At 50.3% G+C, this 12,427-nt stretch overlaps 1 protein-coding gene and 1 long non-coding RNA gene across 4 annotated transcripts; one reads left to right on the top strand and one right to left on the bottom strand.

Moving 5' to 3' along the window:
- Positions 943–2,949, bottom strand: RAB42 (RAB42, member RAS oncogene family). Its single transcript, XM_003356245.4, has 2 exons — positions 2,630–2,949; positions 943–1,493 (listed from the first exon to the last, which is right to left on the bottom strand). Exons 1-2 carry the CDS (start codon positions 2,866–2,868, stop codon positions 1,073–1,075), a joined length of 660 nt encoding a protein of 219 aa, XP_003356293.1. The 5' UTR covers positions 2,869–2,949; the 3' UTR covers positions 943–1,072.
- On the top strand, positions 8,757–12,243 carry LOC100622481. 3 transcript variants are annotated; one of them, XR_002344953.1, is made up of 6 exons: positions 8,757–9,062; positions 9,471–9,726; positions 10,009–10,106; positions 11,174–11,260; positions 11,611–11,662; positions 12,124–12,243. It is a non-coding gene; the product is annotated as an uncharacterized LOC100622481 (long non-coding RNA). The 3 variants fall into 3 exon arrangements; XR_002344954.1 differs by having other exon boundaries at positions 8,758–9,062; positions 9,471–9,708; XR_001309281.2 differs by having other exon boundaries at positions 8,761–9,062; positions 9,471–9,518.

Here is a 12,427-nt window from a genome sequence, read left to right as displayed (position 1 = left end):
ACCACCACCAGATCTGAACTGTGTCTGCAACCTACACCACAGCTCACAGCAACGCCAGATCCTTAACCCACTGAGCAAGGCCAGGGATCAAACCTGCATCCTCATGGATACTAGTAGGGTTTGTTACCCCTGAGCCACGACAGGAACTCTAGCAGAAGAATTTAGCTGTGATGTCCAAACAGTGGCCTCAACTGACAGCATGGAGTGATGAAGCTAGGTTCAATCTTCAGAGATGTTTAGAGTCAGGGCAAGGGGGTCAGGCTTTTGAACACTCCCCCCACCAATAGATTTAATAGATTGACACTGGATGTGGGCTGCCCCCATGGTCAGGCAGTTCCCAGAGTGAACTGAGCTACACCCCAGGCAGCACTCCCAGGAGCTGAGAGGTACGGTGGGGAGGGGGCTATGGGTTCTTCAGCCCCCTGAGGGAGATCTTGGTGGCTAATCCCCATGTCCACTGTGTGCCCAACACAGGAGCTGTTCACGTTCATCCCTGCCTCCCAGATCCAGATCCAGATCCAGCCCCTGGCCATGGAGTAGGGACACTGAGCAGCAACCTGGGTTTGAGGGCACACTTTTTCATCCAGGCTCCAAGGCTGACAAAGCCTAAGATTCCCTGTACCTGTTCTCACCTGTGCGGGAGTGTCCACACGCTGAGCGGCTCAGCGTCCAAGTCCAGGGACACTGCCAAAAATGGCCACATCCAAGCCAAGAAAGAGCAGTGATGACAGTTCTCGCCGTTCCATCCTCACAGTGTGGGAGGCCCTGGCTGAGCATATGCCACCCGTTCATGCCCTCAACCCCCTGTGAGGTGAGGTCTTTTATGAGCTCCTCTTGCTGGAGGAAACAGGCTTAAGGACAGGAAGCTGCACACCTGGCCTTTTAGACCTTTCTGGTGGAAAGGGGCTGAGCTCTGAGACCCTAAAATCCAAGAAGCGTGACTGTGCCAGGATACTGTATATATTAACTGTCTGGACAGATTCTGCCATTTGCCCTCCCGAGAGATATTAACACTCTCCATCCCCCCAGGCCTTCTGAGGGCAGCGCTGCTTTAACCCTTTCCCTCCCAGAGTCAACACTGGCATGGGCCCGGATGCTGCTTCCTGCTGAGGGGCCTGGGGGGTTGGGTGTTGATGAGCCGGACACCCCCCCAGTCCTCCTCCAGCTTGATGTCCCCCTGCTGCAGGGCCTGCTGGATGGCATCAGCAACGGTGTTGAAGGCCAGATCCACATTGCAGTTATTTTTGGCGGAGGTCTCCACGAAGGCCATGCCCAGGGAGGCAGCCAGCTCTTCCGCCTCCTGGGCTGAGACACATCGCATGCTCTGCAGGTCACTCTTGTGGCCAACCAGCAGGAAGATCGCCTTGTCGGGGCCCTGAGTGGCCATGACCTCCTGGTGCCAGTCTCGGATATGTTCAAAGGACTTCCTGTTTGTCACATCAAAGACCAGCAGGACACCCACCACATTCCGGTAAAAGGACCTGGTGATGCACCTGATGGTGGAGGGAGTAAGTTATGAGACACCTTCAAGACACCCCAGAGGCAGGACTCCTTTCATCCACTGACTGCTTCACACTCCCCATTATAGCTCATCTCACACTGCCCTGTGAGTCTTTTCCCCAGCATCTGTCTCTCCCAAGTAACTGTGTGCTCCCCACTTAGGGAGCAGGGTTTTTTTTTTTTTTTTTTTTTTTTTTTTTCCTTTTTAGGGCTGCCCTTGCAGCACATGGAGGTTCCCAGGCGAGGTGTCAAATCAAAGCTGTAGTCACCAGCCTACACCACAGACACAGCAACACCAGATCCCCCCCATGTCTGTGACCTACACCACAGCTCATGGCAGCGCTGGATCCTTAACCCACTGACCAAGGCCAGGGATCGAACCTATGTCCTCGTGGATGCTAGTCAGATTCATTTCCAGTGAGCCATGATGGGAACTCTAAAGGAGCGGTTTTGATTTCCATACTCTCCTGACCATTTCTGCATTCTTGATGTTTTTCCGATTGCAGGTTTTGTTTCCCCATTCTCTGGCTGGCAAACTCCTATGCATCCTGTATCGCCAACACAAATCTCTCTTCCTTTCGCATCTCCTTGACACCTCCCTCTCTCTGCTCCTATGGGCTTTTCAACACCCAGGTCATTCATCCCTCCAAATTCAATGTCAAAACTTTCCTCTGGGGCAGGGCACCAGGTCTCAGGTATTGGGCTCAGAGGCTGTGTTTGCAGGATGAATGGCTCAAGAGTGAAGGACTTATAGGAACTCCCGTGGAGGACATGGGTTTGATCCCTGGCCTCACTCAGTGGGTTAAGGATCTCGCACTGCCGCGATCTGTGGTGTAGGTCGGATCCTGTGTTGCTGTGGCTGTGGCTATAGCCTAGGTCAACAGCTACAGCTCCGATTCAACCCCTAGCCTGGGAACCTCCATATGACGGGGGTGTGGCCCTAAGAGAAAAAAAAAAAAAAAAAGTGAAGGACTCAGATCCAGGATGGGGACCCCCAGATCTCTACTTGGGCCACTGCGACTGACCACCTCCATGGTCAGGGGGACAGGCATTGAGCCGCCCCAACCAGAGGTCCCTCTCCCGCCCCACCTCCACCCCACTCCGCCCCAGCCCTGCCCCCACCGCGCACCTGAAGCGCTCCTGGCCCGCAGTGTCCCAAAGCTGCAGCTTGACGCGCGGCCCGGCCCGCAGCTGTAGAGTGCGGCTGTAGAACTCGACGCCCACCGTGGGCGCCGACTCGAGCTCCGGCTCGGGCTCTGGTATCCAAGGCGCGTCCGCCACGTAGCGCCGCAGCAACGACGTCTTGCCCACAGCCGTGTCCCCCAGCAGCGCGATCCGAAACTGGTAGCGGAAGCCCCCAGCCTCCATGGCCGGCGTCGTGGCTCCCTCCGGCCGGGAGACCGACTGTCCGGGCCGCGCCCTGCGGCTCCGCCCCCAGCCCCGCCCCCTCCTCGGGCCCCGCCCCCGGGCCGTGTGCAGCCACCCTGACCAGCGTCTTTGGCACCAAGGAAAAGGACCTGGAGGAACCCAAACCCGAGGAAACACCTGGGCAAGTCAATTCCTCACTCTGGACTTCAGATTCCTCCTCTGTAAAATGGGGATAATAATCCCTACTTCACAAGATGAAAAAATTAAACTAGATAATGTGGGGAGGAGGACTAGGGAGAATCAGACTTGCACTGACCTGAATCTAACAGCGCCAGAGCATCCACTTCTCATTGTTGGGATGGTTTCTCTCTGCAGCCCCCACTCTCTGTTAGTCTCCCAGTAGGGCCCCCGCTGCTGGACCTGGAGACACCACTCAAGAAAGTTGATCATTTATAGGTGCTCTTTCCCCACCCACGTGCCCCTTTCCTGGAGCCCCACTGGCCTGGTCTGGGGCCTTGTGTTCAATGTTCGGGTTCAATGTTCAGCAGTCCCTATTGCTTCCTCCCTGCCTGCCTGTGCTGGGCCCCAGAGAGGGACCTGGACACAGTGGGGTAGAAGAGGCAGGGTACAACTGCAATTCCAGAGGAAGGGCAATTGGCTGTGGACAGGACAGCTAACATTTATGAGGCCAGATGGTCAGTTCCTAATGCTTTGGGACAGCAATGCTTTGAGAAGGCCGTAGTGTGTCCATTTTAGAGCTAAGGAGATGGAGGCTTAGATGTGTGACTTGTCTCAGGTCACAGCAGAACTCGGACTTGTGGAAGTTCCTGGGCCAGGGATCAAACCCATGCAGTTGTAACCTGCCCCACAGCTGCGGCAATGCTGGATCCTTAACCCACTGCATCACATGGGAACTTCTTAGATTTTTTTCCCCCTTCACTATCCCTTTGATGCCACTAAAGGGGACTGCAAAGCAAATTCCCAAAGGACCAGACAAAGTCATCGGGTCCCACTTGGGTTAGGGGCGAGAGGAAGGCAACCACATCTGTATCCAAGATCCACTCCATAATTTTCAGTCTGATCTTCTGGACACTCAGGATTTCAGGGAGTTCTGGCTGGTCCCAAACAGCTTGTCTATACGTTTAATCCCACTGTCCCACTGTGGATGGTAGTTACCAGTTTAACTTGTTTTGGCAAACTGGCAGTAGGGAGCAGTTCTCCCTAAAACAAACCGTCACATCATCACATTTCCTCCTTATATAACCTTGTGAGTAGATGTTAGTCTGCCCAGTTTTTTACAGATGAGGAAACTGAGGCTCAGAGAAGTTAAGTAACCAATCTAAAATCACTAGCATGGAAGATTGAGACTAGCTTCCCAGTCTGTTTCTGGCTGGATAGGCTGGGGACTAGGGAAGGCCCAGGTTTTCTTGTACCTACCTCTAAATAAATCACTGAGAAGCCCTTTTGTGGGGTCTCCTAGTAATCCTGGCCTTTGGCCACTTAAATAGTAGTGCCTATAGGGGCTCAAGTCTGCTTATCCCTGACTTCCAGAAGGAGAGAGAGGAGCATCAGATGGGGAGGGGGGGTGTTGGGAAAGGAATCCTTCCTGCCAGCTTTGCCCAAACCAGGAGAGTCTGCTCCACTCCCACATGCCCTGCGGATTCTTCCATTGGGATGTTCTCCTCCCCTTGCTCTGCTCAGCTGGAAAAATACTTGTTGCATTAGGCCTGTGCGAATTCCCCCGCTCTCCACCCCCATGCCTTCTTTACCCACCACTGGCGCTCTGAGCTCCAGCCATGCTGACCATCTTCCCTCTTCTCAGCCCTCCGCCGGGAACACTCCTCTCCCGCTCTTCAAAGGGTAAGCAACCCCTACTTCAGGCCTCAGGTTAGATCTCTGTCCTCAGGAAGCCCCTCTCCGACTAAGGTCACAGACCCTTCTGTCCAGTGTAACGTCTGCCTCCCTTCTAGGCTCAGGCCCCCTGGGGATAAGGACCAATGGCTTTATCTTCAGTGCTTGGCACAAAGTAGGAATTTGGTGAATATTTGTGCTTGAATGAATGAATAAAAGTGGATAAGTGCTATTCATTCGTTCATTCACTCATTATTCATTCAAACACCATAACAAAGCTGGACTGGGGTGGGGGGGGGCGGCTACTGAGTCAGAGGAGACCTCTTGGAGGAGGTCATGCTGGGTCTCCAAGGACAAGCGGGAGCTGGGGAGGTCAGAAGGAGGGGCACTCCAGGCAGGGGCAGCTGGGCAAAGGCAGAGAGGCATGAAACAACTTGAAAGGCAGTTTGAAACCAGGCGTCCCAGAAGCCTTTCTGCTCAGCGCGTGGGGGCAGAGTGCACTGTCAGCATCTGACTCCTTGAACTTCCTCTCCTAGATGCTCCTGCTGTGGGCTGGGATCATGTGCCTGAGTCTAACTGCACCTGGCCCCAGAATCTGGATTCAGCTGACTTTGTCACAGACTCCCTATGTGACCCAAGGGCAAATCATTTCCCCTCTCCAAATCCGCTTCCCCTTCAGCTAAGTGAGGCAGATCACCTCACAGCGTCGTTCTGGAGTTACTGTGTGTCATAGCAGGTACGTTATGCACATTTGTATTAGACAGATCTGAGTTACAGTTCCAAATGATGCTTACTAGCTATGTGGCCTTGGCCAAGTTTCATTCATTCATTCATTCATTCACTTAGTAATTATTTCAGTAAATGCTGACCATCTTTTATATACTAGGCACTTATACAGCAGTGGAAAAAAAAGACATAATTCGTGTTCTTGGGGAACTCACATTGTAATGGGAAAGACAAAATAAATTAATATGAAACGTGATAACAATCAAACCATGGTTTGAAGGGTGGCAGGGTGCTATTTCAAAAGAGGGTGGTCTGAGGAGGTGACATTTGAATAGAAGCCCAGGGGAAGGGTGGCAGTGTGCAGTGTGGTTGTCTGTGAAGCCACGGAGGACAGTTCCAGGCAGGAGGAACAGGAAGAGCACAGGCCCTGAGGTGGGAGAGGCAAGGGTGCTCCAAGAAGAGCAGAGAGGCCACAGAGAGGGAGCAGAATGAATGAGCAAGTGGTGGGTAGTGAGAGCAGACAGGAGGAGGAGCCAGATATATGTGGTTTCTGAGGCCCTCATGGGGACTTCTGCTTTTATTTTCAAATGTATTGACAAGTCAGTGATTTTGGGGCAGGTGAATAACATAATCTGACTCCTCTCTTTTTTTTTTTTTACATCTTTATTAAGATATAATTGATATGTAATAAATTGTACTTACTAAAAATATTCCATAGATGCTTAATTCTTGAGTTTTGATATAGGTGTACACCCGCAAAGACGCTGCAATCAAGATAATGGTCTTTGGAAGTTCCTGTTGTAGTGCAGTGGGTAAGGATCTGGCATTGCCACAACTGTGGCATAGGTTGCAACTGTGGCTCTGATTCAATCCCTGGCTCAGGAACTTCCATGTGCCACAGATGTTGCTTAAAAAAAGAGGGAGATAATGCTTTTTAACAGCCAGGCTGGTATGTTGAGACCAGCCTGCAGGAGCAATGGCAGAATCAAGGAGACTGGCTAGAAGAGGAGTGGGATCTTGTGGGTCATAGATAAAGATAGCGTCGGTGGAGAACACAGGGTTTGCCGATGGATTGGGAGTGGGATGTTAGAGAAGAGAGGAGTCCTGGGTCACCCTAAGGACTTACTGAGATGAGGGAAGAGCATGTTTGGAGGAGGAAAGGCTGTGTACTGAGAAGCCTATTAATAAATAGCCGTCTGGGAGTTCCTGCCATGGCTCTGTGGAAAACGAATCTGACTAGTATCTATGAGGACACAGGTTCTATCCCTGGCCTCACTCTGTGGATTAAGTGTTGCTGTGAGCTGTGGTGTAGGTTGCAGATATGGCTCGGATCCTGAGCTGCTGTGGCTGTGGTGTAGGCCGGTGGCTATAGCCCTGATTAGAGCCCTAGCCAGGGAACTTCCATATGCTGCAGTTTCGGCCTTAAAAAAAAAAAAAAAAAAAAAAAAAGGCAAAATAAAATAAATAGCCATCCAAGTGTAGTTATCACAGAAACAGCAGGATATAAAGTCTGGAGCTTAGGAGAGAATTGGGGCTGAAGAAACACATTTGGAAGTCATCAGAAAGCTCCTTAACACTCGGAGAGCCTGTGGCCTTCTCCACAAAATGATAATAATAGTAACACTTACTTTTTTAAGAGTATGTAAGGATAAAAATAATGAATAGATTAAGATTGAATAGATGCTTAATTCTTTTTTCTTCCCCTAGGGCCACACCCACAGCATATGGAAGTTCCCAAGTTAGGGATTGAATCAGAGCTGCAGCTGCCGGCCTATGCCAAAGCTCAGGGCAACAATGGATCGATCCTTAACCCACTGAGGCCAGGGATTGAACCCACGTCCTCATGGTTTCTAGTCAGGTTCTTAACCCACTGAGCAACAAGGGGAATTCCATAGATGCTTAATTCTTGACAATTACTTTTTTTTTTGGTCTTTTTGTCTTTTCTGGGGCCGCTCCTGTGGCATATGGAGGTTCCCAGGCTAGGGGTCTAATCAGAACTGTAGCCACCGGCCTACACCACAGCAACGCTGGATCGGAGCTGTGTCTGCGAGCGACCTACACCACAGGTCACAGCAACATCCGATCCTTAACCCACTGAGGAAGGCCAGGGATTGAACCCAAACCCTCATGTTTCCAGTTGGATTCGTTAACCACTGAGTCACGACGGGAACTCTTTACTATGTTTTTATTTTTTTTAATTTAAAAAAATTTTGCCACTGATCAAGGCTAGAGATCGAATCCGAAACTTCATGGTTCCTTGTCAGATTCATTTCTGCTTAGCCACGACGGGAACTCCTTATTTGTTTTTATACTGACACTTATTCATTCCACGGACAAAACGTTCGCCCAGGGGGAGTGCCCAGCAGGAGGGAGTGCCCTTCCTGGTGCAGCGGAAACCAATCCAACTAGGAAGTGGTAGATTCCATCCCTGGCCCCCGTGGCCTGGCTCAGTGGGTTAAGGATCCAGCTTGCTGTGAGCTGTGGTGTAGGTGGCAGCAGCAGCTCAGATCTGGCATTGCTCTGGCGTAGGCCGGCAGCTGTAGCTCTGATTAGACCCCTAGTCTGGGAACCTCCATATACCACGGGTGTGACACCAAAAAGCAAAAAAAAAAAAAAAAAAAAAAAAAAAAGTGCACTTAGCACTGTGATTAAGACACCACAGTGTCCTGGATCTCAGTCCTTACCACGCTTGCTAGCTATATGATCAACTCAGTTTCCTTATCTGTAAAAAGGACACAATTATAATACCCATATACAGGGTTATTATGAAAACTGCGATAATCGAGAAAACTGAGATAAGCATAGTGGGCTTAGTAAGCACTTTGCAAAGTTATTTATCTATTAGTGTAACAGATAAGCCTTGAACAAGTGATGCATTCATCTTATGAATAAGTAATACCTCTTCCTAAGAAGGCCTTCCCAAGACCCCTCTCCAAAAAGACCTCGAAGAGCTCCTCCCCGAAATCCACTCAAGTCTGCTCTCCCACCGAGGTCTGAACAGAGAGCCCTTTTCCAGCTCAAAGGATTAGCTATTAACTTCCCGATTTTCAAAGTCTTCCTGGACTGAACTCCATAAGGCATGGCCGTATTTGTGGGCCCATTGCGCCATACTGGACGTTCAGACAGTGCTGAACGAAGGAGGACCTTTGCAGTGATGAGACTCCCTCCCCGTGGGCAATTGCAGCTGGGAGCTAGACGCCCTGCCCCACGCTGGAGGCGAACGAACTACAACTCCCAGCGGTACGCGCGGCGTACTGCTCCAATTGTCAGGCGCGACCGTGAGGGGCGGGGCCTATATAAACCCCCTTACGGCGCACCGCCGTCCTTTTTCGAGGTGGCGGCTTGGGTGTAGTGAAGGCTGCCGCAGTTCTCTGCCTGCTGCGGTTCACGCCGTACTCTTCCTTAGTCTCGCTGCCACCCGCACTGCGCTCCTTTGGGTTGCCTCACGATGCTACGGAATGTTGAGCGCGGCACCAAGGCCGCGGACCTGCCGGCCTGGCAGAGCGGAGGTCCATTAGGCCACATCGGCCGCAGGCCCAGTGAGAGGGGCCGGACCCCTTGAAGGCCGCGCCCTGCTCCAGCCTGGCCCCGAGCGGCCCTGCGCTCCAGTGTGATGGGTGAGTAACGTGGGCAGCGGCCCGGTGCACGGTAGTTCTGGGAACGAAGTGGCTTAATTTGAGGGGAGAGCACGCGGTGGGGTCAGCCAGACCTTGAATATGCTTTTGACTGCTATCTGCTTGGTGACCTGGGGCACGTGATTTCCTTGCCTGCGCCTAAGTTGTCTGGCTGCACGATATATGTTTAGGAAGTCATTGCTGGAGGATATAAGAACAGGGTTTTCTGGAAGATGGGTTTAGTCGTTGAGATCTTATTTTGAATCCCAGCTTTGTCAGTTTCTACATTGATAGGCGACATTCAGCGAAGAGTTTAATCTAAATCTCATATAAAATAGGGATGACAAGATGGTCCTAACAAGATAAAGTGCTGATTGGGACTAACGGGATATCTTCTTTTCTAATCTCCAGAACGTCCCAGCAGGTGAATTGGTGATAGTCGTAATGCACGTGATTTAGGTGAGTCTGAGGGCGGAGTGTTCCGGCTGCCGTGTGACCTAGAATGCCCTGCGGCCCTTATCGAAGCTGCGGCTGCTTCCACATAGCTGCTGTGGTCAAAAAGGAGCCCAGAGTGACAGTTTTCCTTGACGGTCGCCGTTCTGTTTGCTGTAACTGATCTGCAACATTTCAGGAAAAGACAGTTCCCTTGGTACCTGCCATTGCTCGGGTATAGCTTTTATTGACATGTATGGGGCTTGCGTATAGTTATGAGAATAAGGCTTTTGAGAAGTAGCTTGCAGAGACAAGAACCAGCACGGAGGGCAGATGGGAGTGGATTGGATGTCTCCTGGGAAAATCTAGTGGCAGGTGGCACAGGTCTTTGAGTCATTGCCCTGAAAAGTTTATGGCATCAGTATAGGACCAAAGGCCAGTCAGAACCTTGATTTTTGAGACCAAAGGAAGGGACCGGTAAGTAAGATCATTAAGGACACGTGTGTTCTCATCTTAGGTCTGCCATTGAAGAGTCCAGGCTGACTGAAGTTGACCTTTCCAGTGAGGGAAGACTCAGGTCATGACACTGATGGAACACAGTATTCTGAGGACCCGGTAGGTTTTTGGAGTTATTAATTTGGGAGCTACCTGGTGGCTCCGTACAGCATGTTTCCAAGGGCTGTGGCTTGTAGTGGCCATGGGATCTCCAACTGCATGCAAGAACAACTTGGAGAGTCTTTGACAGCACAGGTCAGCATAGTACCTGCAGCTGCCACTCGCCTTTCCTATAATATCAAAAGAACTTGGGCTGGAAGCTTTCCACCTGAGCCCATGCATTTCTGTCACTTCCATGTAAATGTGTGTATTCGATCAACTTTTTTTTTGTCTTTTGTCTTTTCTAGGGCTGCACCCGCAGCATATGGAGGTTCCCCAGGCTAGGGATCCAAGTGGAGCTATAGCCGCCGGCCTACACCACAGCTCATGGCAATGCTGGATCCTTAACCCACTGAGCGAGGCCCGGGATTGAACCCACAACCTCATGGTTCCTAGTCGGATTTGTTAACCACTGAGCCACAACGGGAACTTCTCAATTTTTTTTTTTTTTTTTTTTTTTTTGGTCTTTTTGCTATTTCTTGGGCCGCTCCAGGCTAGGGGTCCAATCGGAGCTGTAGCCACCGGCCTGCGTCAGAGCCACAGCATGTGGGGTCCGAGCCTCGCGTCTGCAACATACACCACAGCTCACGGCAACGCCGGATCGTTAACCCACTGAACAAGGGCAGGGATCGAACCTGCAACCTCATGGTTCCTAGTCGAATTCGTTAACCACTGCGCCACGACGGGAACAACTCCAGAACTTCTCAATTTTTTATTTTAGAGCTGGTCCTCACCCCTGCACCTGTGGCATATGGAAGTTCCTGGGCCAGAGATCAAATCCAAGCTGCATCTGCGACTTAAAGCCGTGGCAGTGGCTGATCCTTAACCCACTGCACCAGGGCTGGAGATAGAACCAGCTCCTCCATGGAGACAAGCTGGATTATTAACCCACTGTGTGGCAGCAAGTCTGGTTTAGGTGTTTGTTTGTTTTTGTGCTGTCCCTGCAGTATGCAGGAGTTTCCAGGTCAGGGATCTGACCTGTTGAGCCATGGGGGAACTCTTAGAGCTTTTACACTTATTTTCTGTAGGTTACCCCTGGGTTTTATTGGCAGTTCCCGAAAGTGCTGAAGTATCTGAAGACACCAGCTTTTCCTGGAGCTGTGCTTTACACTAAGGTAAGTTGGATGATGAAGACGGCCTGACCCTCCGGTTCCCTTTCCCATCGGATCTGAACACTGGTCTTGGTGGTCGTAAGAGGAGGAATAACAGTACTGAAGCTGTCCTTACGGGGCCTGTAGTCTTCTACAGAGCATGTGGGCTAGTTTCAAACAAGGTTGAATTCTCTTGGAACTTCTTTTACAGGGAGATCCCTGTATAATGAGATAAACTTAGGCTTACGGAGAAGCTGTATGTAAAACGTTGGGCGGTTGGTATAGTGACTGCTGAATAGTTCTGTATTTGGGAGGGATTTATCAATAGCTTTTTAGTCTCTTGACTGAGTGTTCCTTTTTTTTATCCTCCTAAGATTTTTTATCAGTAAAGCTGTCATCCATCTCTGATTGTGGATCTACAGTTGGGTGAGTTAAATGTCTACCTGAAGTTTTATCACAACTTTATTGCAGCTTCCAGAAGTTTTTGACTGCTATGACCCTAAGCAGTGTAGCAAAGGCTATTCAGGTCTGGTTTTTTTTAAATCTTATTTTTTAAATATAGCATTTATACCTGGCCTGCCTTGCCTTGTCTGGCTTATTTGTTGGCTTTCACAACTGGGGGACAAACAATGCGTACAGGGGAGTTCCCAATGTGGTTCAGGGGTTAAGAACCTTGGCTTGAGCTCATGCCTCTCCTGTGGGAGGGTGGGAGAGTAGCTCAGGGTATTTTTTCCAGGCTGTGACTGGTCCAGGATGAAACCTTATCTGAGTGGACATCTGTGGATGATAAATGCGGATATGGGACTGAGACCGGCTCTTAGGAAAAGCTTGAGTAGCATTGATTAATTGGGGCAGTACTAACACACTGGCTTATACTTCCTTTTCAGGAGAGAGACACTACACAAAGAGGCAAATGAAGAGACAAGAAGCTCTTTTAGGTGTAAAAACTGACTTTTTGCACATGTTGGTACATGGTGTATAAATGACCAATAAAAGACTCCTGGATATGTTTGTGTCCCTTTTGTTTTGGAAGTTCCCGGGTCAGGGATCAATTGACTCCAGGCTGCTTAATGCACTGTGCCACATTGAGAGCTCCTGTGTCCATCAAGTTGGTTATTCCCTGTTTAAATGCACAGAATGGCTAATAGTCCCTTTCAGGCTAAGCTTAAGACTGGTGCTTCCAGATCTTTG

The sequence above is a fragment of the Sus scrofa genome, chromosome 6, assembly GCF_000003025.6.
Source record: "Sus scrofa isolate TJ Tabasco breed Duroc chromosome 6, Sscrofa11.1, whole genome shotgun sequence".
NCBI lineage: Eukaryota > Metazoa > Chordata > Mammalia > Artiodactyla > Suidae > Sus > Sus scrofa.
The sequence above is the reverse complement of the archived record's forward strand: the minus strand, read 5'-3'. Positions and strand labels throughout refer to the sequence as shown.

Coding starts and splice junctions, on each gene's coding strand:
- RAB42 (XM_003356245.4), bottom strand. CDS start 2,868: ATGGAGGCTGGGGGCTTCCGCTACCAGTTTCGGATCGCGCTGCTGGGG. Junction 1,494..2,629: donor GCGGGCCAGGAGCGCTTCAG/GTGCGCGGTGGG, acceptor CTCCACCATCAG/GTGCATCACCAGGTCCTTTT.